The 25,277-nt window shown below is 49.9% G+C and overlaps 1 protein-coding gene across 1 annotated transcript in view; it reads left to right on the top strand.

The window, feature by feature from the left end:
- The first annotated feature begins 11,365 nt into the window (after window positions 1-11,365).
- Window positions 11,366-25,277, top strand: part of IFNAR1 (interferon alpha and beta receptor subunit 1) — a 55,601-nt gene continuing 41,689 nt past the window's right edge. Inside the window, exon 1 of the mRNA XM_074996817.1 lies at window positions 11,366-11,514. Coding sequence (XP_074852918.1) covers window positions 11,451-11,514 — 64 coding nt within the window. The 5' untranslated portion in view covers window positions 11,366-11,450. The remainder of the gene's footprint in view (window positions 11,515-25,277) is intronic.

Below are 25,277 nucleotides of genomic sequence, written 5' to 3'. Positions count from 1 at the left end.
TCCATGTGAGAGCTTGATGGACTGTGCTGGATGACGGTTTTCTGAGAGTGTGGCCTAGTTATCTCCACTTTCTTCTCTGGATTTCAATGTCAACTGGTTCTTGTCCTGCTCTGTCCCAAAGCTCCTCATTTGTGACAAAGTCTTGCCATTTGATGGGAAGGATGTGCCTCAGGTATCTGTTTATGAATGTCTGTAGCTTGTGATTTGACGACTTTTTTATTCCTTGTCGTGGTGAGGTGGCTGGTTTGTTTCAAAGCCCTGGAGGACTATGCCAGCAGGAACTACAGCTCCTGGAAGGGTCACCCGACCTGGACAGGTCAAAGGGTAGAGACCATACAAATTTGGATCACCTCTCCCCTAGGTAAAAGGGGTTGGCTTCAGGTTAACAATCTGATACATTAAAAAAAAAGTTACAAAAACATCTACAAAGAAACCTACAACTTCTACAACCACCCCGGCAATTTTTCCTAATGTCCAACCTATATCTCCCTAGCTGCAATTTAAGCCCACTACAGTTCTTTTGTTCCAGAGCAGCAGCGCTGTCCAAAATGTTCTTCATCTTGGAGCTTTACATGATCTCTTAAATATGCTAGGCCCAGGCAATTGAGCACCTTGAAGATAGGGCGCAAAACCTTGAACCTAGATTCAGCAGTCTAAGGGAAGAAGGACCCGAGAACAAAGAATACATTTGATGTGCTCACAGTGGACCATACTGTTGAGGAGACACATTAGTGTTCTGTAGCATTTGGAATTTCCTATACTTTATGTCCGGCTATAGTACACTGCTATAATGCAGATGAGAGGTGACAAAGGAATGGGTAACTCAGACAAGTTCACCATTTGCCTGGAGGGGACAGAGTCTCCTAGCCAACCAGGGATGTTAGAAGGCATCAATAGCAGGTGTTGCCATGTGAGAGCATGATGGCATTGAGACACCAAGAGGACTCCTAAATGACAGCTCTGAATGGATTATTACAGTAATCAGCAAAAATGCAATGCAGGATTTTTTTCCTACAAAAATCCACGCCTTGAGTTAAAGAAGAATCTCCTAGCTGTAGGAGAAAGACCTGAGTGAAAATTTCATAGCAAATCCCCTGCAAGCAGGAAGAATTCAACTGATTTCACATTTCTTGATGGAGTGGAAACGTATCAAGATTTGTTGAGGTGTGCCACATCCCTCTAGCTACAAAGTTCAGATATGTGCCAAGTTCCAAACTCCCCAACAGACTGAAGGTTTATCTCAAATAAAAAAAGATGTCACTAGTTTATTTACTCCCACACAACCTTTGTGCCTGAGGAAAGAAATTCTCCTGCATATCTGTTTTCAGGATATATTAATGGAAAAGAAGAGATCACTTGTCCTGGGAGGAATTGTGTCTCACTCTGTGGCAGGGAATTCAGTGGGCAAGTTTAAGGGTTTTCTTCAATTTTGTCTTTCCTGGGGGGTCCCTGAGACTGGAGTGCCTATGAGGAGGGGGAGAGCTGGCTGGAGATTCACTCATGGAAACCCATCAGGTTCAACAAACTTTCAATAAATCACATACACACAGCTACAACCAATAACATACTCCCTGAATCTGCGGTAAGTTTGGCTTAGTTTAAGATGAGGCTTAACCATGTAGCCCTTTGGTTTCTATGGTTTCCAGCTATCTCTTCACACAGAAGGGCTTAACTGTTCCTTTCAATGAGCCTGAAAGTTCCTTAGTAAGACCACTGGCTTTAACCAAGCTTGTGACTGTCTGTCTGTAGATCAAAGGTCTACTTGACAGGGGCTATTCACAGAATCTGTAGGATTAGAAGGACCTGAGTCATCTAATCTAACTTGTTGCCAAAATGCATGATTTGTTGAACCTAAACCATCCAAAACTGGTGGCCATCCAGCCATTAACACCTTCCAGTATAACTATGTTAACATCTCTCCTTAGTTTGGTTTGCATATGAAGGAGACAGTTGTTCTAGAATTGTTTTGATGCTGACTATCCATACAGTTATAGCAATAGGACCAAAAGCTGACAAAAATAACTCAAGGATAGCTATTAGTAGGAAACTGGCTACACATGATTTATTTTAAAAAAATGTCCACTTCCTTCCAAGTAGTTTTAAAGGAGTAATCTGCACAACCTATTTTATTATTGATACTTATTGCCAAAGGTCTGTATGTGGAGACCTGTGATTATGCTATTTTATTGCTACAATCTGTTGTTGACTGTTGTGACTCTGGGAGCCTTTCAATACCAGCTGGCCAAGGGTACACCAAACCCTAAGACACACCAGGCCTGACATATGCATTGCACTGACTATCGTTGTAAGTTCTATCTAGGACGTGTTGTGTAAGATGTTATATGCAAATAGGTAACATGACTGGTCATTACTATTAGTGTGTGGTGTATGTATGGGTGGTGTATAAAGAAATAGAGGTGTGCTGGAAGTTTGTTCTTAAAATGTGTTTGGCAGACTACACCTCAAACTAGCTTGTCCTATGACTTGTCTGCACTTACCAGCAGGTCAATGCACCAGAGGTCAATCTTCTGGGGTTCAATTTTAACAGGTTTAGTATTGACCTGCTAAATTGAACGCTGAGGGCACCACCATCACCCCCAATACTCCTTGGAGTCATGAGGAATAAGAAGTCAACTGAAGAGTTTCTCCTTTTGACCTCCCCTGCGGAATGGTGGAGAAATTCAACCTAAAGTAAATCTACTCCAGCTACACTATTCTATATGTATCTTAGGTTGACTTTCTCCCCTAGTGTAAACCCGGCCCTAGACACAGGAATGTTGTTTCACAGGCTTGATTGTATCACTAGCTATGACCTAGGACAATACAAGCACATTTCCATGCATGGTAAACAAAGCCATCAGGCAAGCAAATGAGGGCCCTTTAGCCACCTTAAGGGGGGATGGAGATCGAACCCCCTCAGGAAGCAGCACGCTGGTGTCTGTGAGTAGCATGCTGATTCTGAGCCAAACTGTACACAGCACAGAACCACCCAGGATTACAGGCCAGTCTTTAACACAACGCTTTACTGGTCTGAGTGAAGCCCCAAGCACTACAGTCACCTTTAATGATAATATTTTATACGAGGATATCATTTTTCAGTAGTCACTTTTTCAACATTTGTGAAGGAGAGAATTTTCCAACATTAACAAACTGGCCCTTTCCATCCTTTTTTGCAATGCTAAATATTATTTCTATTTTAATTAAAGAAAACTAATGTACAGAAATGTTGTGGGATCTGTCTCGGTTCTCAGATTTTAAAGAGACAAGATGGGTGAGGTCACATCCTTTATTGGACCAGCTTAAGTCTGTCTTTCTCACCAACAGAAGTTGCTCTTTTAAAAGATTATCTCAACCACCTGGTCTATTGAGTACAGAAAGATATGGTAACCCCAGGTTACAGAGGAAGTTGTGGTAAAGGTGCCAATAAAGCTCAGACATGTTATGTCCTTGTTTTGTACTTTGATCACAAATCTCCATTTTTTTCTTTACTTTTTGGTTTATTTTTTCTTGAGAAATACTTTAATTTTAATATACTTTTTAAAGTCACTAATAGTCCTACTTACAACAGCTTCATTTATAAATAAATTAAGATGCAGAGCTTCACCCTTTAGCTGTGACTAGTGGCAGGAAGCAGAGCTCTGGCGTGCAGAAGTGGGGTTGGCATATGCTGGGAGCAAGTAAGTTGAGGGGGAGGAACTGGGCAGCCCTGGAGAAGCAGAACCTCCAAGCCCCTTGCTAGAAATAACCACCTGCCCAAAGGATGGTGGCAATGATTGGTGAGGTAGAAAGACAGAGCAGAAGCAGAAAGCAAGAGGGCTTGGCCCTCATCCCAGACACTGGGCAGAGGCAGGGGTAGAGGGATTAAAAAAATCCCATCCCCAGGACAAATGGAGCTGGGCAGAGGGGCTCAATTCCTGTCCCTAGGGAGCGGGTGGCAGGTGTGAGGGGAGGAGGCCTGGGCCTGGGGTAAGAAGGGGCAAATGGCAGAGTCACGGTGTCAGAAGGACTCAGTCCCTGGTCCCAAGGGACGGGGCAGATAGCAGCAGTGGGAGGAAGAGGGGTCAGTTGCCTTCTCCCAGAGGGGAGGGGAGCAGATGGTGGGGGGAGCGGCAGGCATGTGCAGCAGGGGAAGTTCGCTATGCCCCGCCCCAGTCCTGGCCTGAAGGGCCCAACTTCCAGAAGCTCTGCGCTGCCCTGCACCCGAAGCCCAGCCTACCCGCCACTCCACTGGCCAGCTCATGGGCAGGGCTCATGCACCCCCACCTGCCCACAGCAGCTCTGCTTGCCACAGTGAGCACCTGCAGGAGCAGCGCAGCGCCTGCAGATCTCTGCACTCCCACTGCATGGAGAGGAGGGGCAAGTCTGAGCTCCTGCCTCATGTCCCATTGAAAATCATCTCATGGGCTGCTGTTAGGGCAGGGGCTCTTGGTACATGTGCTGGGGATTGCCAGCCCCTAGTTTACTGTACCTGTCAGCTTCAGCCTCCTGTAGACTAGGGCTTACAAAGGGCCATACTGGGGTGAATTTGTTGGAAGAAAATTTGAGTTTCATCTGTCTAATCACATCCACCAGTGGGATTTTAAAAAAAAATGAACATTAACAATAAAAGACTCTTAACACTCTTTCAAAACAAAGTGTGAGTTGGTAAGAATATCTGAGGCGCCTACTGCAATCTCAGAATTTTGATTTCTGTTATACCAAAAGCCGCTTCTCTCTGGAGGCGCACTGACCACGTAGGAGTAGGAGTTAGGTGGTCTACATAATCCATAAAATGCCTGGATCTTTAAAGACTTTAAGTGGTTTGAAATCTGAGCCATGTCTCCACACTGGTACAGACTGGAGAAAATGGTATCAAATTTATACCTCTAGAATTCTAGAGGTCAGTAGGAGCTAGGTTGGCCCCTAATTTTTTTTTTTTTTTTTTTTAATTTCCAGAAGCTGTCAATTGCATATGGCTCTATGAAGCATGTCAGAATAGCCAAAGGCAAAGTGTTCTGGCCACACATCTAGCTGCTCTTGACAAGCTTCTGCAATAGGGAGTGCAAGAACTGGAAGCAGAAGGGCCCTTTGTTACCATCCAAATCGACCATGACTTTGTCCCCTTTAGGCTGCCCAAGATGTAGGGAGAGACTGAAAAGTGACCCACAATTAGGGTCTGTGTCTAGTGACGTATCATGGCACTGTCTCCCACACACTCTACCAGAATTCCCAGCCTTTACCATCTATTGATCAGACTTCCCTTTAAATAACTCTGTGCTGTCTCCCATGCCACCCTTTGCACTGGGGCAGGGGACTGACTGCAACCTGCAGTTCTGGAACGGCTTGTATGTCTTTAAGGACTTTGTGGCTCCCAATGCTATAATTGCAAAGTAAGATAAAAAGGTCCTCCAGATTATTTTCCATAAACAGTGAATGTCTAAAAGCCCAAAAATGAACAACTCATATCTAAATAGCAAATGATACGTGATCATGACACATTGGCTAAATCGTCCTTTGATATGCGGATATGATACTGTATCTGTGCTTTGATCATGTTGCTAATAGTCTTGATTTTGAAAAGGAAAAGGAAACTTGCAGCATTCCTGCTGTGAAGGGCCACATGCATTTTAAGAAAGAAAACTGAAGTTAAACATGAAATAAAGTTGGAGTAATTAATGTGGGGTTGGAATGGCTTCAAAACAACGAAAAGGAAAACTGAAGACGAAAACATAGAATTTCAAACTGAATGAACCCAATTTTTTGCATTTATATTGAGTTTGACTGGGCTCCTTTTATGTCTCATCTGCAATGAGAAATTTGCCAGCAACAGAAAAAAAGTGCAACTTTTAGAGAACATGTAAAAAGTTTGTGAATGTCCTGCAGTAAACATGTATTGCATTAGAAATCACAGTCTGGGTGCTGTTCTTAAAATAAGGATTACAAAAAGTATGGTTTGCCATTATTTATTAAGGACTGTTTCATATTCACATTGCAGCTCTTGAAGTAATGAGTTACAAAAAAACATCTCTTGCTCTTATAGTTGCTGACCCCTGCATTGGGGAAAGATGCTTTGATAAAACGTAGTTTGAGCACTGAGTCGTGTAAACCCAAGGCTGTGAGCTCAATCCTCAAGAAGGCCATTTAGGGATTTGGGGCAAATAAATTTAAAAAACAGTCAGGTGATTGTTCCTACCAAGAGGGCAGGAGACTGGATTTGACCTCTCAAGATCCCTTCCAGTTCTATGAGATTGGATTTTAAATATATGGAGATATACCTATCAGTCACTACCTTATCTTCCTTCAGATTCCTCCTTAAGACTCACCTCTCCCATATATCTACAACACCTAGCCTGCTGACCACAGTGAAGCAGAGCTAAGGTTCTCTCTTCCTCCTCCTGTCCTTCCTACTCCCTTCCTCAGCCCTTCTTTGGCCAGTAAAACCATTAATTAATTACAAACCCTGTAACTAACAAAACTGAGCCAATTCCATTCACTTGTATGCTGCTATGTCCCCAATCCCCTCTTTTTTGTCTCTTTGGCCTACTCTTAAAAGTTTTATTCATAACTTTTTACTTAGGCATGCATATTTTTACCAAAATTCTTGTATCATTAAAAGCCCTAGTGTACATGCAGATGGATAAAGGTGTCTTATGCTGTGTGACAGACCACTCAACCACCCCTAAAGGGTCCTGCACTTCCAGGCAGCTCCTTGTGGGCATCAGAGACTCAAGGAGGCCCCCCCTCATTGCCCTGGGACTTCCCGAAGGCAACGGTCTCCCTTTACCAAGCCATGTTTATCACAGGCCAGTCCAAATTTGGGGTGGAGGAGGTTCCCTCCTCCTCCTCCTGCCTGGAGCTGTTCTGGCCATACCCCAGTTGGTCAGCCCTACCAGGGAGAGTTGGGGGGAGCCCAGTCCCACCCACTGCCATGGACTCCAGCCCAGGGAACCTAGGCAGGGAAGGAACCAATGGAGGATTTTACCCCTGCCCCATGACAGCTCTTTTTCCCTGGGCCTTTTCACCCCACCACTACCTTCTGAGCTCTTCCCCCCAGGCACAGCATGGCACAGAGCACCACACTCTTGCTGCCTGGGGAAACCCTTTTATAGAAGAGCCTGAAGGACTTTATTGGTCTCAGGTGCTTCCACTCCAGCCTGATGCTGGCTGACCCCTGATGAGCCCCAGCTGCCTATGAAGCCTGCAGGACTGCACTCTCTGGGAACTTACAAGGGGAACAAAAAGGGGTTCCTCCAGTGCCCAAAATGTTCCCCTTCCCCCCAGGCACCTGTTGACTGCAGACTGTGATCTGCCACAGCTGGCATAGTCATTCCCCTTCCCATATGAGAATAAGCTACATCCATATAACCCTTTTATATAGGTACAACTGCACCCACTACATCCATATAGTTAAAGTGGCACATCCTTTACATGTTGATTAACCCTTTGGCTCCAAGCATCAGAGGGGTAGCCGTGTTAGTCTGGATCTGTAACAGCAACGAAGGGTCCTGTGGCACCTTATAGACTAACAGAAAAGTTTTGAGCATGAGCTTTCGTGAGCAAAGACTCACTTCATCAGATGCATCTGATGAAGTGAGTCTTCGCTCACGAATGCTCATGCTCAAAACTTTTCTGTTAGTCTATAAGGTGCCACAGGACCCTACTTTGGCTCCAGTGGCGCTACAGCAATCTGTCAGCACAAGTCACCGTCGGGAGAGTTTTTCTGACAAAAGTGTCCACGTAGCGTGACCACACACAAAACCCAATGGGAAGAGCACTACGCCCTGTCAACAGAGCAGCCAGACTACCCGGCTGCTCTCTCAACAAAACAGGCACCCGGAAGCACAGCAGACTGGGCTGCCCATTGTTGTGGATGCCCTGTCTGTCTAGAGGAGGTCCCCTCAGAGTGGCCACCCAGCTTTTTTGTTGACAGACTGATCTCTCGACAGCAGCGTTCTGCCTCAAAGCTTTGAGCCAGAAGGCTGCCAGCGAAAGTGCTGTGTTTTGTCCAGGTACTGTTGCCAAAATGCATTTTGTGTGTGCACGCTCCACGAGTTTTGTTGACAAAACCAGGGTTTTGCCAGCAGAACTTGCTAGTGAAACCATAACCTTTGAGTTATTAAATTGTAAGGCTTTCAGGGCAAGATTGTCTCTTTTCTGTGTTTATACAATACACCACACAACAAGGCCCGCACCCTGATACCATAACAGAAAAAAATGACTACGAATAACAATGGTGATTGTATATATCTATGGTCTGGAATACGCTGGTTGGAAAGCTCCCAAAGAGCCTTGCCACTTAGAAGTGGTTGCAAGAAGGGATTGCTCAAGATTGGACCTAAGAATGAAGTGAGTTATAAAGACGCACACATTCTTCTTCTAGCTTTTGTCCCATATATGTGGGATTGGCTCTTCAGCTCCTCCTTTTCCATTCCAGCAGCTCCTCAAACTCCACAGCTATTAACATTTTTCTGAATCTGACATCCATTCTTCTGGTTTTGGGTCTTGCAATCCCCCACCTCTAAGGCCACTACACTACAAACTTTGGGCGACAGCTCTTACATTGGTATAAATCCATCAAAGTCGGTGTATCACTGCTTGCATCACGGGAGTGCCTGTGTCTGAAGGGGACCATAGGTAGGTATTGCAGTGTTACACACACTGCTGTCTGGCCTGATGCGTTTTTAGGAACTTTTCACAGTGTATTGTGGGATGGATCTCCGGGAGCTAAGAGTCAAGTTCCCAGCATGCACTATTCTCCATCCCATAATGCCATCACTGTTTTATTTTGTTTAAGTCCTACAAACCCACTCAGCACCTTTCGTTGCCTTTCATCTCTGAGAGAAGGGTGGCACGCATCAAGCTCTGCACTGTTCTCATGACATTGCGGATGCAGAACATACAACTGCAGCACTTCCTGTGGGTTTGCAAGCACCCAGGGCCACTAATTATTTCCTGCCATGCAGGAATCTGACTCTCAGCAGTGTGCAGGACATAGTGGATGAATGCGTGATGAGGCAACACATAGCATGCTGTGACTTTCCCCAGGGGTACCCTTCCTTGCCTTTGGGTGCTCAGCACCAGAGCTCCAGCAGGCCCCACCTGCAGCCCCCGGCTGGTGCCCCCCGATGGGTGCAGCACCAGCTCCAGCAGCCCCAGTCACTGGCCACCCCCCACCCCCGCCATGGGCTCAGCACCAGCTCTGGCAGCCCCCAGACCCATCCACCAACCAGCCTTCCCACAGGCTGTAGGCCCAGCTCCCACTCACCAAATAGCAGTAATGGGTGCTCGCGAGGCCAAAGAACTCCAGTGGAGCCAGGGGCAGTAGCACAGCCGGCAGCTGGAGAGAAGCAGCGATTTCCTCTTCAAAGCACCACTTCTCTTCAGCTGATAACACAGCTGCTCCTCTTGCTGTGCTCTTCACCGCTTGCTGCCTGTGCTGCCCACCTTCTGCCCTTCTCCAGCCTGCCAACTCTCCTAGACCAGAGGAAGCAGCTTCTGCCTAAAATGGCACCCAAGGCCCGCACAGCTTCTGGCCCTGAAGTCCACCGCCTTTGCAGAATGGCCACTCCCCTCGTGGGTGTGGATGTGGATGTGTGCTGGTGCTTGGCTGTGTAGAGCACTAGCCCTGGAAGGGAAGGCCCTGCCAGGACTACGAGGCACCTCACCACCACCCACCTACCTGCCTTTCGCATCAGGGAGTCCTGTCTGTAGCTGTTGTGCATCAATTCCCTGAAACCACCAGCCTCTGGCAGGACAAGCATTGCATTCTAGGCCTTGCTCACTCTGTAAAGGTAGTGACAGCCACACACAAACCCTGAACCCTCAGAGCATTCTCTGCAGTGTTCAGTCCCTGATCCACTGAACTCTCACAGCATTACCAGGCCACTAACAGGAGCAGTACTCACCAGCTTGTGAGATTCAGCTCAAGATCACCGCTTTGCTTCACACCCCTGCAGTTGGACACTGCTATAAGGAATATGGGAAAAAGTTCCAGAGAGTTAGCAGTGTCAATCTTCCCAGCTAAAGACTTAGCTGGCAGTAGAGTCTGTCTTATCCCAGGGACTTTCTTTCTGCCCCACCGCTCCCTTGAACTTGATACAACTTTGTGGGGACCCTGAACCATTTTTTTACCATCCCCCTCTGAGGGAATACTTCCAACACACCAGTGAACGTCAGGCTGACCCATTAGATCCCCCCACCTACCAACACCAAAAGGAGAAGAATTCTATGTGGCCTCCCCCAGCGGTCGTAATGACAGTCTGGACTTTTATATTCAATGCTTCCACAACCTAACATTGTGCGCAAACAAGTAACATATAATCTCAGCTGTGTTGAACACAATGCTGTCCAGAGTCTCACAAAACCTCTGACATTATAATTAAACCAGCTGATAAAGAGGGTGCTCTTGTCATCATGAATAAGTCAGACTGTAAACAGGAGGCAGCTAAACCTCCACATTTTATGGAGCTTTTTCCTCAGATCCTACTGGGGAAGACCAAAAGAAACTACACCATCTGCTTAAGAAACTCCCTGTCTCTATTCGGGACCAAATTCATACAGACACACCTTTGGAGCCCTAGTCAGGGTTATTCTATCTGCTACCCAAAATCCAGGTCCATTGTTCTCAATCCAATGCTGTATTGGTTTATGGGGTTTCATTGAACATGTCCTCTTCTCTCTCTTCGGCAGTATCAGACATTCTGCAGATGTGGATGGTGCTCCAGCACAGCCAAAGGAGCCCTCATCTGCTGTGTGCCTGGCCCAGAAGAGCTCTGGGCAGGACTGCTTCAGTGCAGCCAAAGCAGCACTGGTCCACAACGGCCCAGGGCACATGGGGGGCAGGACTGCTCCAGCACTCTGGCAGCTCCCTCCTAGCTACCCTCTCCATTTAACCAGTTAACTTATTAAATGGGATTTTACCTCCCTGCCTCTGTTGCATCACTATCTCTTCTCACACAAACAGAACAATGGAGAGTCAATACTTATGTCTTGATAGTTCAGGGATGGGCCAGGCTACCTCTTTAACATTGGAAGGACAAGCACACCTGTGCATATCCTTGCCCTTCACTGGAGTCATCCATGATTGGCTGACAGACTGACTACACTGTAATGTCTTGAACAGGCTCTGAACTGTGGTACCCTGGAGCCCCTGCAGCATCTCCCTCTTCCTCTTCTATCTCTTTGCTGCTCACACAATCTGCCCCACGCAGATCGCGCGCCAGCGGCACCGCGAGTCCCGGCCGAGGCCCTGGCTGTGACGTCACCCCCGACCACCCCCGCTCGCTTCGGACGCTCGCGCTGAGCTGGTTTCTGGGAAGCGGGGCTGTTGCGCCGAAGCCGGGAAGCGCATGCGCAGTGAGCGGCTCGAGCCCTGGGGGCTGACGGCTGCGCCGTGATCCCGCGAGCCGGAGGAGCGGGGCCGCGGCCGCTGGCGGCAGCAGAGGCCCGGGCGCGAGAGCCCCGGCGCGAGGATGGCGCCCTCGGGGGACTTGCGGCCGTTACTTGTGCTGCTGGGGGCAGCCGCCCTCGGTGCAGGTGAGCGCGGCGGCTGCGCCGGGACCGCGGGCTTGGTCGTGTGGCGGCCGCCGGGCCGCTCTGTGCCCGCCTGGCGGTGGGGGAAGGGGGGGCGCTGCGTGTCCGGCCTGCGGCCCTGGAGCGCTTTCCCTCCCCCAGGTCCAGCTCTCGGGTCGCCGCCGTATGTGCCCGGCCGGCGGGAGCAGCCCCCGGAGCACCGGGGTCGGGGGCTACGCGGGGCCAGCCCGAGGCTGTGCTCCAGCCGCGGCTTCCTGCGCCCCGGGGTGCCTTTTGCTCCGCGGCCTGAAGGTGGCTTAGCCCCACTTAACTTGGAAACTGACTTCGGCCACCACTAAGGGGTCGGACTGAGTTTCCCTTGGCCTACGGGCACCGCTGCCGTTAAGTCGCTCGTGTGCGACGCTAGCGGTGAGGGCGGAGAGGCAGACGCTTTGGCTGCTGGGGTGCTGAGCAGAGCTGGCCATAGGGGGCCCGGGGCCTGACAGAGAAGACACATGGGGAATGCCCAGGGGTCACATGCACCTCTGCAGTGTTGGCCCCCCTCCGCTCGCAGTGCTGCTTCTGGCGAGTGCATGGGGCGGTCCTGCCTCTTCCCTGGCTCTGTGCCACGCTGGAGGAGCGCGGGGGCTGCCCCTGCACTCGCTGGAAGTGGTGTGGTGCTTCCACAGGAGGAACTGGGTAGAGGTAGAGCAGGGGTGGCATAAGTGAATCATGAACAGAGAAGGGGTGAGGCTGGAGCACATGGCCGGGGTGGGGGGCCCCAAATCTCCACCCCAAGATTGTCCCTGACAGAGGTGACAATGTGTCCACCTCCACCCCAGGCTCTGCCAGCTCTCTTTCCAGCTTCTACTCCCTGCCCCGGGCAAACTCAGGAGTCAGTAAGGTATAGTGGAGTGGGTTGGGCCAGGTCACTCGCTGAGTCTGGCAACAGGACCCCTGGTAACACCTCAGGCTGTCTTGGAGCTCACGTCCTCTGAAGTGAAGGGCTCCCCGAAACACACGAGAGTTGTCCCCGTCTGCCTAATGGATGGGATGGCACTGGTACTCAGTGGACCTCCTATGTTCCCAAGTGCCTTGTGCCAGCTGGCAGCTTCACAGATCAGTGTTTCCCCTTACTGCCTGCTGAGTGTGTGCACTGAGGGGTAGGGGCAAAGGGACAAAGAGACAGGGTGCTTAGGGAAGGGGGCAGAATAGGGCAGAAAGAGGCAGAGTGGGGGTGGAGATATGGCCTTGAGGGAAGGGAAAGAGTGGGGCCTGGGGCAGAGCTGGGTGTTGAGCCCTTCACTGGGACAATGGAAAGACAGCATCAGTAGGTGCAGGTCTTCACTAGGAGTACCTCTATTAATTGTATTGCCAGTGAGGCACTGCAGGACAATCCTGAAATCTGTTAACTGCAGACTTAAACAGTGTGATGTCTACGTAGACTGTGACTCTATCGCACTTTGAGGCTGCTTCTGTATATGCCACTTCCCGTCGGAGGTGGCATGGTAATGAGGCAATCTGAAGCAGGCTAATGAGGTGCTAGTGTACATATTCAGTGCCTCATTAGCATAATGGCAGTCGCACAAATTTCAAATTGCAGACTGACAGTGTACGTGGGGGCAGCTTTGAAATAAGCACCTCACTTCGGCATTCCCTTGCTCCCACAAAAGTAGGTCAGAGTAAGGGATAATTGAAATGGGGCACTTATTTAGAAGCTGTCCCCATCTACACTGTCAATCTGCAATTCAAAGGCTGCTCTTCGAAACTTGCATGGCTGCCATTATTCTAATTAGGCACTGAATATGCACGTTAGTGCCAAATCAGCCAGCTTTGCACTGCCTCATTACCGTGCCACCTCCAATGGGAGGTGTAGAAGCAGTCTGAGAGATAGTACTACTATATCAGCACAGAGAGGCACTTACATCAACAGGAACTAAATTTAAGTGAAGACATTTCCTTAGCTGGGTCAACGCAAAGTACACTCATCCCTCATTAACTTCATTTACAAGTACTCGCTTAAACGAGGGACACACTTACCTACCTTAGTTCACTCCACAAGTGAACTTCCCCCCACTCATACAAGCCTTACCCCTTTCCCTGTGGCTCCAGCCCCACAACTCCAACCCACTGCAGCCTGACCCCACGCTGGCCCAACTCCCCATGGCCCCAAACCGTGGCAGCCTGATGACCCTGGCAGCCTGTGGCCAGACCCACCCCCGCCACCTGACATTCCCCTGCGGCCCTAAACTGTGGCAGCCAGACCCTCTTACCAGCCCCACAGCCTGAAAACCACCTCCTGCTGTCTATACCACTGGCAGCCCTGCAGCCTGAGCCCACAGCCATCTGTACGCCCCATGGCCCTGCAGCCCAACACCCCTGTCTCCCCAGTGGCCAGACCCCACTGCCGCCTGTAACCCCCATGGCCAGATACCCTCCCACCCCGTAGTTGCCTGTATCCCCCTGCAGCCCCACAGCCTGAGGCCTCTGCCGCCTGTATGCGCGGCAGCCAGACCCCTCCCCACCTGTAACCCCAGTGGCCAGACCTCCCCTCCCCACCACAGCCTGACCCACACCAGCCCCACAGCCCCAAACCACAGCAGCCAGACCCCCTTACAGGCCCACAGCCAGACCCCCTGTGCCACCCGACCCCTCCCCCCCCCACCAGCCCTAAACCGTGGCAGCCTGAACCCCTGCCCTGAGCCACCACCAGATTTTAACTCTCCCTCCCTCTTACAGCCCCAAATTACCCCCAGCCTTTAACCCTCCCCAACCAAAGGTTCACTCACCTTTCAAAAGCAGTGCCACCTGATGCTGCTCCTTCCCAGAGTTGGGAGCCCTAGGAACCAATCAGAGACTTTTACATGTAATTTAATAGGCATTTAGTGTCACTCTTAAGAGTTTCTGCCTATGAGCAGAAAGTTGGGACGGTATTATGCTTGTAAAGCGAGGGATGAGTGTAGTTTATCAATCTACTCATTTTGTGTCGGCCCGGCTCAGAGACACAAAATGCGTAACATAATATCTTTTATTGGTCTTGTTTATTTTGATGAGAAAGTCAAACATACATAGAGCTTTTCTTCAACAAGTACTTGCTGTTGCATTTAATTACAGGATGGGGCAGTCATCAGAGAAAGAGGAGAAAGGCACCTGGACGGGGTAGATTAGGAGGTTACTGATCGTAGTAAACCATAAAATCCAGCATCTCTATACAATCCAATGTTTTCATGTTCAGCAGAATTGTACATTTAAGCTACAAGGCTCATCTTTTGAAGGGGTTGTGCAGTTTTCCTTTGCAAATGAGGACAGAGATCAAACGTGGAGAAATCACTTTGTGAAAAATGTTCACGCACAGGGTGATGCAGTATTTTTGTCATATTTTCTGTGTGAGTTCATGCGAGAGTATAATGATTGTGTGGTTTCTCCTACATTGTTGTTCAGGCATTTAGTGCACTGGATGATGTACACAGTATGCATGGGACCCCTGGATCCTGAAAGAAGTGTTGTGGTTTTTGGTCATTGTGACTAGAGAGATGTCTGCAAGTTTTGCATCTATTCTGGCAGGGACTGGTGCTGCTTTAAGTTGGTATATCCTGGTCTGCTGAGCACTTGCTTCTAATGAGTTTGGCGGTGGAGTGTGGTTTGAAAGCCAGAAGAGGAAGTTCAGGGAGGATTTCTTTCAGGGTGCGATTACCATCTCGTGAGTTGTAATTGTTCATGATACTGCATATGGGCTACAGTCAGGAGCATTAGGTGATGGGCGACCTAGGCTAGTGAGGGGGCCGCATGAGTGGCCCTCTTTCATTTCAGTGAACTGCAAGTTTATCGTAGCCAAGGTGGTCTTGTGGGATAGGGTAGTTTTACCAACTGTGCTTGTGTACCTAGAATTTGGAGGGTGTTCCAACTGGACTGTAACCGTCCTTTGGCTGTTATAGTCAATATTGTTTGCAATTGGGACGTACATCTGTTCACATGCCTCTGCTTTACTTGCATGTCGCTTTGGTAATACGGTTAGGAAAAAACTTATGCCAATGGAACCTGCCAGCCCAGAATGTGGAGAAAAGTAAACAATGTCTTGTGGATCACACATAGAACCCTGATGGGCCGCATGTGGCCCATGGGCCTCCATTTGCCCATCAATTACTTAGTTCCTTTCCATCTTAGGGCTGGAGACTTGTTAGTCCTCTTTACCTTAAACAGTCCCTTCAAATATGTGACTACTGCTGAGCAATCTTTTTCCTCTTATATTTTGCTCTGTCACTCTAAACTTTCCCAGACCTGAAGTAAAAAACTTTTTTTTTTTTTTTTAAGCTCAGCTCAGAAGCTTGTCTCGCACAAATGGAAATTGATCCAATAAAAGAAATGACCTCACTCACCTTGTTTCTGTCCAATGTAAATCAGTAACACAAGCCCCATTGGAGACTCTTTGACCACCCTCCCTACTCCCCAGTGCACCTTAGCCAGGCACAAAGCTGCAAATTGATTGGTTTCCACAAGTGTTCCCTCTAGATTTTTCCGTCTATGGACTGCATAAATTTTGTTGTATGCCTATATGTACATTGTACTTATGTACACGGCACGTACAGTTCAACACAGTAGGAAACCATGCGGGTGGCTGTGGGCTCTCTATTAATCAGTAGGGCGGCACCTGAAACTCTCCTGGGTGGTTGCTCAAGTGCTCAGCTTACAGTCAATACTGGAATGCACTAATGTTATACAGTGTGGCAGTGATATGTGCCAGCTATCATGTTGTTAAAAAAGAATATTTTTTTTCCTGGGATAGATGTGGTCTAAGAGGGCTTTGAATTGTGTGCAAGCAAGAGCTTGTCTGCATGGTGGGTAATGGACACTACAGGGGTGTGATGTCTGGATCATGCTAGTATCTTGATCCTTGCTGAAGCTCATTAAGGGTTTCCCGGGGCACTTTTACATAAGGCTGGCTAACATTTTTATCACAAGGGAACATTTGAATATATATTGAGGAAATGAAGAGGATTTAAAGTAATCCCTGCAATCGTGGATAGGTATGTAGTTCAGGGCGGTAATCATCACTGAATTATTAATCTGTTTGAGGACTGAGACTAACGTGTTCTTCTTCGAGTGTCCCCGTGGGTGCTCCACAATAGGTGTCGGGCTCGCCCAGCGCCGCAGATCGGATCTTCCAAGCAGTTTCTGCCAGACCACGCATGCGCCGGTGCGCACCGCTCCCTTGCGCACTCCTGGCCACGTGCGCGATCCGGTCCCCGCCAGTTCCTCTTAACCGCCGTCGGCTGCAGACAGAATCCGACTAGGCTACGGCCAAGTTAGCGTATACAATGGTTTTAACTGTTTTTTCTTTAAAGTTTTCAAGTTCTTAGGCTACTGTTAAGTTAGCCAGTTGTTATTTTCAAAAAAAAAACAACAAGTGGGACGGAATTCAGTCCAGTCCTAGTATCAAGCGGAGCACCGGAGGCCAGGAGCCTAGGGCCATTAGCCCTCCTGCCGCGGCAGGCTATCGGAGAGGGGGAAAAACAGCACAGAGAAGGTGCTAAGTACCCATTAAGAACTGAAAGACTCACCAACAATGTCCTCCTCAGGATTCAAGAAATGTGAGTCCTGCCGAGAGGCAATGCCAGCGTCTGATGGGCACGGTCTCTGCATAAGGTGCCTGGGGGAGTCCCATGTCACGCAGAAGTGCTCCTTCTGTGCAAAATTAACAGCCAGAGCAAGGAAGGACAGGGAGATGCGGCTTAAAATGCTGCTCTTCGACAAGGCCCTCCAGCCAGACGTGCCGGAGCGGCCGCAGCAGGGGGGACCCTCCGGGGCCCATAAAAGGAAAGCCGCCGCCCTCACCCCATCAGCGCAAAAACGGAGGAGAGCCTCCCCAGCCCGATCCCTGCCGGCAGCAACAGCGAGTGGGACGGGGGAGCGCGCAGCCCCCAGCCGCAGCAGCAGCTGATCGGCGGCGGCATGGAGAGCCACGTGGAGGCGGCTCAGCCTCCGATAATCAAACAGCCGCCCCGCACCGCAGGCAGGGCGGCGGCTAAACAAGCGCCGGTACTGGCGGCACCGCAAGCAGTGGCACCAACCACCGGGGAACTGGCAGTGCAGAGCGTGCAGGCACGCAGCCTGCACGCACCATAGGACACCGCCCGTGCGGCACCACCCATGAGCATGCCGAGCACGGCGCGGACGGGGCAGAGATCCCCTACACGTCAGGGGGCGGAGCTACCTCCTCAAGGGAGGGGGAAGGCTGCACACAAAACAAGGCACCGCAGCCCCTCTCCAGACAGGGCTGCAGAGTTGCTCTCTCTCAGCCCTCCGCTTATGCTGCAGACTCCAACCAGAAGGCAGGGGTCCCCCCTAGCCTACCCGGAGCCCCCGTCTCCATTTTTACAACCAGCCTCGCCCTGGCTGGGACCACCTTCACCCTTCCTGGGGTTTGAGCCGCTGGAATACTATCACAAATCGCTCTCTCCAGAGTCCCAGATCTCTCGACGATCTCGCTCCCCCAGACGCAGAGGGTATGCACCAAGGGAGTGGTCTAGGTCACCTTCCCAAGAACAGTGCCCATGCTGCCATGGTCGCCCCTATCACGCGGGGCATAGACACCACCGGCAATCTACCAGGGAAAGTTCCCCACAGACGGTCCCGTATCCCTGAGGGCAATCGCGAGGCTGGGACCACCTTCACCCTTCCTGGGGTTTGAGCCGCTGGAATACTATCACAAATCGCTCTCTCCAGAGTCCCAGATCTCTCGACGATCTCGCTCCCCCAGACGCAGAGGGTATGCACCAAGGGAGTGGTCTAGGTCACCTTCCCAAGAACAGTGCCCATGCTGCCATGGTCGCCCCTATCACGCAGGGCATAGACACCACCGGCAATCTACCAGGGAAAGATCCCCACAGACGGTCCCGTATCCCTGAGGGCAATCGCGAACGGGGACAGACACTCAAGTATCTCAGCAGGAACTGGTTATGGAACCCCGAGATTTTCCCTTGCAAGCTTCCAGCGAGAGGATGTACCATCGCCAACAGGAACCAGAAGGGTCCAGAGAGGTGTACCCTAGTGGTTCCTTGCTCTCCTCCCCGGACGAGGCTACGGCCCCGGGGAACGTCCATCCTCCGGATGATCTCAAACAGTTTCAAGAGTTGTTTAAGAGGGTGGCCTTCACGCAAGGCATCCAGACAGCAGAGGTGCAAGAGAAACACCATAAGCTCCTCAAAAATCTGAGACCTCCGGCCTCCTCCAAAATAGCAATACCGCTTGATGAAGCAATCTTGGAGTCCGCCACTATGATATGGCAGACCCCTGCGACTATTCCGCCTGTCCACAAGAGAGCGGATAAGAAATACTTTGTGCCGGCGAAGGGCATGGAGTTCCTGTTCAGCCACCCACAACCAAATTCCTTGGTGGTGGAGTCGTCACAACAAAGATCAAAGACATCTCAATTCAAGAGAGGGGGAACAGACAAAGATGCCAAGAAGCTAGAGCTGTTCGGCAGAAAGGTCTACTCCTCCTCCACTCTACTGTTGCGAATGGCAAATTACGCAGCGCATTTAGCGAACCATAATTTCGACAACTACACTAGGTTAACCTCCCTCATGGACTCGCTTCCAGAGGACAAGAAACCGGTGCTCAAGGCCATTGTGCAAGAAGGCTACGCGGCCTCGAGGACGGGAGTTCAGATCGCCCTGGATGTTGCGGACACAGCAGCACGCTCCACAGCTACGGCAGTGGTGATGCGAAGGGAGTCCTGTCTCCAGACTTCGGGTATACCGAGGGATCTGCAGGCAAAGATAGTCGATCTTCCCTTCGACTCGCAGAAGCTGTTTGCTGAATCAACTGACTCGGTCCTTCATTCCAGTAAAGATTCAAGAGCCACACTTAGGACCCTGGGGATTTACACCCCTCCATACAGAAAGAAAAAGTACTACCCTCAACAAAGACGGTACCAGTACCAGCAACAGCGTCCCCAGTACCACAGGGGTTACGAGCAAGGGCGACATCAACAGCACCAGCAGTACAGAACTCCCAGGCAACGTTCCCAACAGAGCTGTGCGTCCTTGGGGCAGGGCCAAAGGCCACAAGTTTGACACACAGATCCAGGGCTGCACCATCACTACCATCACACAAGGTCATCCGAAGCGGCTATTCCACCATCGCCTCCGACCATTCTACGACCAGTGGCAAAGGATCACCACAGACAAATGGGTGCTGGAGATCATAGCCACGGGGTACGCCATCCCCTTCCAGTTGCTCCCACCGCCACGACCTCCACCCAGGCCCCACCTCCAGGAGGCCTCCCACGTAGCGAGGCTCAAGCAGGAGGTAGACCATCTCATGCTCATAGGGGCAGTGGAAAGAGTGCCGGAGCAACTGCAAGGAAAGGGGTTCTACTCGAGGTACTTCCTCACAGAGAAAAAGACAGGAGGCTGGAGGCCCATCTTAGATCTTTGAGGCCTCAACCGGTACCTGCGCAAGCAACGCTTTCGGATGATCACAATCGCCTCCATCCTTATGGCACTGGACGATGGAGATTGGTTCGCAGCCCTCGGTTTACAAGACGCGTACTTTCACATAACTATGCATCCGGCTCACCGGCGATTCCTCCGGTTCATGGTAGGCAAAGAACATTTTCAATACAAGGTCCTACCGTTTGGCCTCTCCTCGGCCCCCCGAGTCTTCACCAAGACCTTGGCAGTGGTGTCAGCCTACCTGCACAGACGGGGTATTTATATTCCCGTATCTGGACGACTGCCTACTCAAAGGGGCCTCGAAGGAGGAGGTACTGCGCATGATACGCGTCACAGCAGGCACGTTCTCTTCGCTCGGCCTGGTTATCAATCTGGCAAAATCAAAGATAGACCCCACACAGGACATAGAGTTCATAGGGGCACGCATAAATTCTATTACAGCGAGAGTGTATCTACCAGAGACTCGCTTTCGGGCCATCGGCTCCCTCGTGCAGGTCATCACCTTCAGCCCTATGGTGCCGGTCCTGACATGCTTACAGCTGCTGGGCCACATGGCAGCGACGACGTTCGTAGTACAGAACGCCAGGTTACACATGCGCAGCATGCAGCACTGGCTGGCAAGCGTATACAAACCGGCAGCACACACCGTTCACAGGGTGGTGTCGCCCACAGCAGAGGTGCGCAAATCCCTGCAATGGTGGGTAAACCCCAAGAACTTGCTAACAGGGGTACCCTTCCACCAACCACAAATATCGGTTTTTCTTACTACAGATGCCTCCCTCATAGGGTGGGGAGCACACATGGGCGAAGAGGTGACTCAAGGGCTGTGGTCCTCCACGGAGCAGTCACTGCACATAAATATACTGGAGCTCAGAGCAGTGTTCAACGCCTGCAGACACTTTCGAGACCATATACAAGGCAAAGTTGTCGGGATCAGTACAGACAATACCTCCACCATGTTTTATATAAATCGGCAAGGAGGAGCTCGGTCCCGTGCCTGATGTGCGGAAGCAGTCCGGTTATGGAACTGGTGCATCGCCAACAATATAATCTTGAAAGCCTCGTACTTACCAGGCGCTCACAATGTGAAGGCAGACCAGCTGAGCAGGCGTTTTGCACTCACGCACGAGTGGCAGATCCGTCCCGATCTGCTATGACCGATTTTCCACGCATGGGGTTTTCCCCAGATAGACCTGTTTGCCACTCAACACAACAAGAAGTGCCCACGATTCTGCTCCAGGGCAGGACTGGGACGGGGGTCCCTCGGGGACGCGTTGGCGATCTCGTGGAGGGGCCCCCTGCTTTACGCTTTTCCTCCCACAGTGCTGATCCACAAAGTCTTGCAGAAGGCCAGGAGGGAAGGAGCCCGAATGATCCTGATAGTCCCAACGTGGGATCAACAGCAATGGTTCCCCCTACTCCTGCGCATGTCGGACCGTCCACCGATGCCCCTTCCGGTGGCGCCGGATCTGCTCACGCAAGCCCAGGGGTCCATAGTGCATCCGCACCCCCAAGGCCTGCGACTACAAGCGTGGTTAATCCATGGCTCAGCTCCCTAGAGAGTGCATGCACAGAGGAAGTGCAGCAAGTCCTAGAAAGTAGCAGGAGGACTTCCACCAGGAAGACCTACAAGCAGAAATGGACTCGCTTCACGGCATGGTGTTCTACCAAACGGCTAGCCCCCCTTTCGGTGCCTATACCTGTGATATTAGAGTATTTACTGGACCTCAAGAGAGGAGGACTCTCACTATCCTCGTTAAAGGTCCACCTTGCCGCCATTTCGGCGTTCAGACACGAGGAGGAAGGGCACACGGTGTTCGCCCATCCCATGGTTACCAGGTTCCTCAAAGGGTTGGTAAACCTATACCCCCCTCGGAAACCGCTTCCACCTTCGTGGAACTTGGACCTGGTGCTTAATGTGCTAACGGGACCACCGTTTGAGCCCTTGGCCACGGTTTCCCTCCGCCTCCTTACAATAAAGACGACCTTTCGTCTCGCAATCACATCAGCTCGCAGGGTGAGCGAGCTTGCGGCAGTTACGGCAACGCCACCCTGCACTGTTTTTTCCAAGGAGGCGGTAACCATACGGCTGCATCCAGCCTTTGTTCCCAAAGTTTCTTCTGAGTTTCACATTAACGAACCTATTGTTTTACCCTCGTTTTATCCAAAGCCTCATAACTCTAACAAAGAGGCGTGCCTACACCTCCTGGACGTGAGGAGGGCACTAGCCTTCTATATAGACAGGACCAAGTCCTTCCGGAAAACGGATAGACTCCTAGTCTCTCTCGCTCCCAAATCGAAAGGAGAAGGTCTCTCTTCACAGAGAATCTCGAAGCACATCGTATCCTGCATAAAAATGTGCTACGAACTCAAAAAGACTCCTTTACTGGCCACTCCCAGGGCTCATTCCACTAGGGCGGTGGCGGCATCAACAGCCTTTTTCAAGGGCGTTGCGCTAAAAGACATTTGCAGAGCGGCGACCTGGTCATCCTGTGACACCTTCGCCAAACATTACGCCCTTCACAGGATATTCCAAGAGGATACTCGTCTCTCGACAGCGGTCCTCTCGGGGACAAGCTGCACATAATCCGATTACCCACCTCCTATCTTGGGTTACTGCTGGGTAGTCACCTATTGTGGAGCACCCACGGGGACACTCGAAGAAGAAAGAAAGGTTACTCACCGTAGTAACGGTGGTTCTTCGAGATGTGTCCCCGTGGGTGCTCCACTACCCGCCCATCCTCCCCGCTTCGGATCTCTGTTTAGTGTTTTGCAGGAGCATCCAAGGCGGTTGGTCAAGGAACTGGCGGGGACCGGATCGCGCACGTGGCCAGGAGCGCTCAAGGGAGCGGCGCGCACCGGCACATGCGCAGTCCGGCAGAAACTGCTTGGAAGATCCGATCTGCGGCGCCGGGCAAGCCCGACACCTATTGTGGAGCACCCACAGGGACACATCTCGAAGAACCACCGTTACTACGGTGAGTAACCTTTCTTTTTTCCTTCTAGTGATTTGGCGCTCTTGTCTGTAGGTTTTACTTGGTCTGCTGTGGAGAGCCTTGTTAGTGCAAAGTAACTCTCGGCTAGTGTTTGTACAGGGGCACTGAACAGTTTAGTATTCTTCCACTTGATGACAATATTAACATAAAATTTATATTAATAAAGGCAGATACAACTCAGAGTTTGAAATAAAAAAGCTTTGATCACACAAAATACTGTTAATTTTTCTTAAATTTATTTTAGTGCAAAACTTTGAATATACTTTTGTGTTGTAGTGAAAAAACAAGAATTCTCAGGTCTTTGACAAAAGAGTTGGCATTTACCTGAAAGGATGTGCATTTAACTTGATGTTAGGAGACAAGGTGATCTCCCTTAGGCCTTGTTTACATTGAGGTATACAAAGGTGTCCTGAAATAGCAATGCTGTGGCTTTTCACAGCGCCTGAAAAAGCACTGGTGTTTCAGGCGCACTGTTCCAGTTAAACTACCCCTTGTCATATGAGGGTAACAGAATATTCGAAATAACCTCTAATTCCAAACTTTGGTGCTGTAAATTATTTTGGGGCCGGGGGGAAACAGTGTGAATGTAGCCTTAGAGATTGCTGCTGCACTTGTATTTGGTGACACTATAAGTCGTCTTCGTTTTCTTTTAGAAAGATGAACTGTTCGGTCATCATCTGAATAGATAAAATAACCTTTCAAATCGGAGATGAGGCTGAAAATATACATAAGATAACTTTAGATGTGAAACCAGTGTCTTGTGGTTGTCTGAAGTTTCTTTCCCATCATGTGTTAGGCTGATTGTAATTTCTAGTGAATTAATTTGTTTGCATTAGAGAGCTCAAAAGGGAACACTCATATAAATGTTTGTTATGAAAAGTGATTTGAGGATTTCTTTGAGGTGAATTTAAGAAGCATGGTTTGGGGACTTTGCGTGTATGTGTATAAATATATACACGCCTCTGGAGTGAGGTAAGTGGCAGTTTCTTTGAACTCAAAAGGATACTGTCAACTTGAAAATCAGACTTCAGTCTAGAGTTTTGTATCAACTAAATTTTTAGTAATCCTTGGGAGTAGCTTGTGAATGAAAGGTCAAACTTTTTTTTCTTTTGACAGCACTACGTATAGTTGGTCTTACTGATTCTGCTGGAAAACCAGCTGATTCCCAGTGTTGCAACCATTGATGTACATGCTTAATTTCACAACATGTGGACTTGTCTGCAATGGCACTTTACTGTGCTGTAACTTACTTGCTCAGAATTGTGAAAACACACACCCAGAGATCGTGTCTACACTACAAAAATAACATGGAAGTTGCTTACTTTGAAGCTGAGAGCCTACACACACTGTACTTTGAACTTATACTACTCCATTCCCAAAAATGAAGTAAGGAAGCTAACTTCGAAGTAAGGGAAAATGTGTGTAGACTCTCTAATGGCTACTTTGAAGTAGTGACTAACTTTGAAGCTAGCTGCTATTGTAGATGCACCCAGAGTGCAGTAAAGCATCAGTGTAAACACACTCCTGGTGCTGTTAGCTATTTCATTCAGAGAAGACTTACCTAGAGCCCTGCAAGAGCTATCACGGTGCTCTTGCCATGACCACACTGCCGTGTTAAAGCACTGCTGCAGTAGCGCTTCAAACTTGAACGTGTACACCAAGGATTCCCAACCTATGGGTTCCCTTTACATTTGTTAAGGGTCACCAGCTGGGCAGTTCCCAGCTACAAGTGGCTGTTAAAGAAGCCATTTGCAGTTTCTTAATGCTGCTGCCTCAGGCAGATATCTATCAATATAGATAAAAACAGAAAAGCAGTCAGGTAGCACTTCAATTATTTTGTTAGTCTTCAGTTAGGTGATGAGTTTTGCTCCCACTTCTCTGTCACTAATGAATAGAGAGAGCTGCCCTCACAGACTTACTTCTCTGTCCCTAATCAATAGAGATAACTACTGGACTTGGCAGTTATCTCTGTCAGTAGAGAGAGCAATTATGTTATGCCTAGGTGTTGAAACCTTAACACTTGAGTTAATTTGTTCTAATGACTTATCTGCTGGGAGCAGGAAGGCTCGGGGAGCTGCCCAGCTGTGCGCCCCCCCCCCCCCCCCCAAAGAGGGTGCAGGAGGAGGAGGGGTGTCTAAGACTGGGGCCATTTAGGGCTGTGGGGGACTTGGGGGAGGGAATTTGAGGCTGGGGGTGGTTTAGGGCTATGGGGGGCGGGTGTCTAAGACTAGGGGAAGTTTGGGGATGGGGGCGGTTTGGGGCTGCAGGGGGCGGGATTTAAGGCTGGGGCAGGGGTGGGGAGGTGGCGTTGGCCTGGGGCTATTTTGTGTTCAGC

This window comes from Carettochelys insculpta, chromosome 1 (assembly GCF_033958435.1).
Source record: "Carettochelys insculpta isolate YL-2023 chromosome 1, ASM3395843v1, whole genome shotgun sequence".
Classification (NCBI taxonomy): domain Eukaryota; kingdom Metazoa; phylum Chordata; order Testudines; family Carettochelyidae; genus Carettochelys; species Carettochelys insculpta.
Note: the sequence above shows the minus strand (reverse complement) of the source record. Positions and strands in the feature narration are given on the sequence as shown.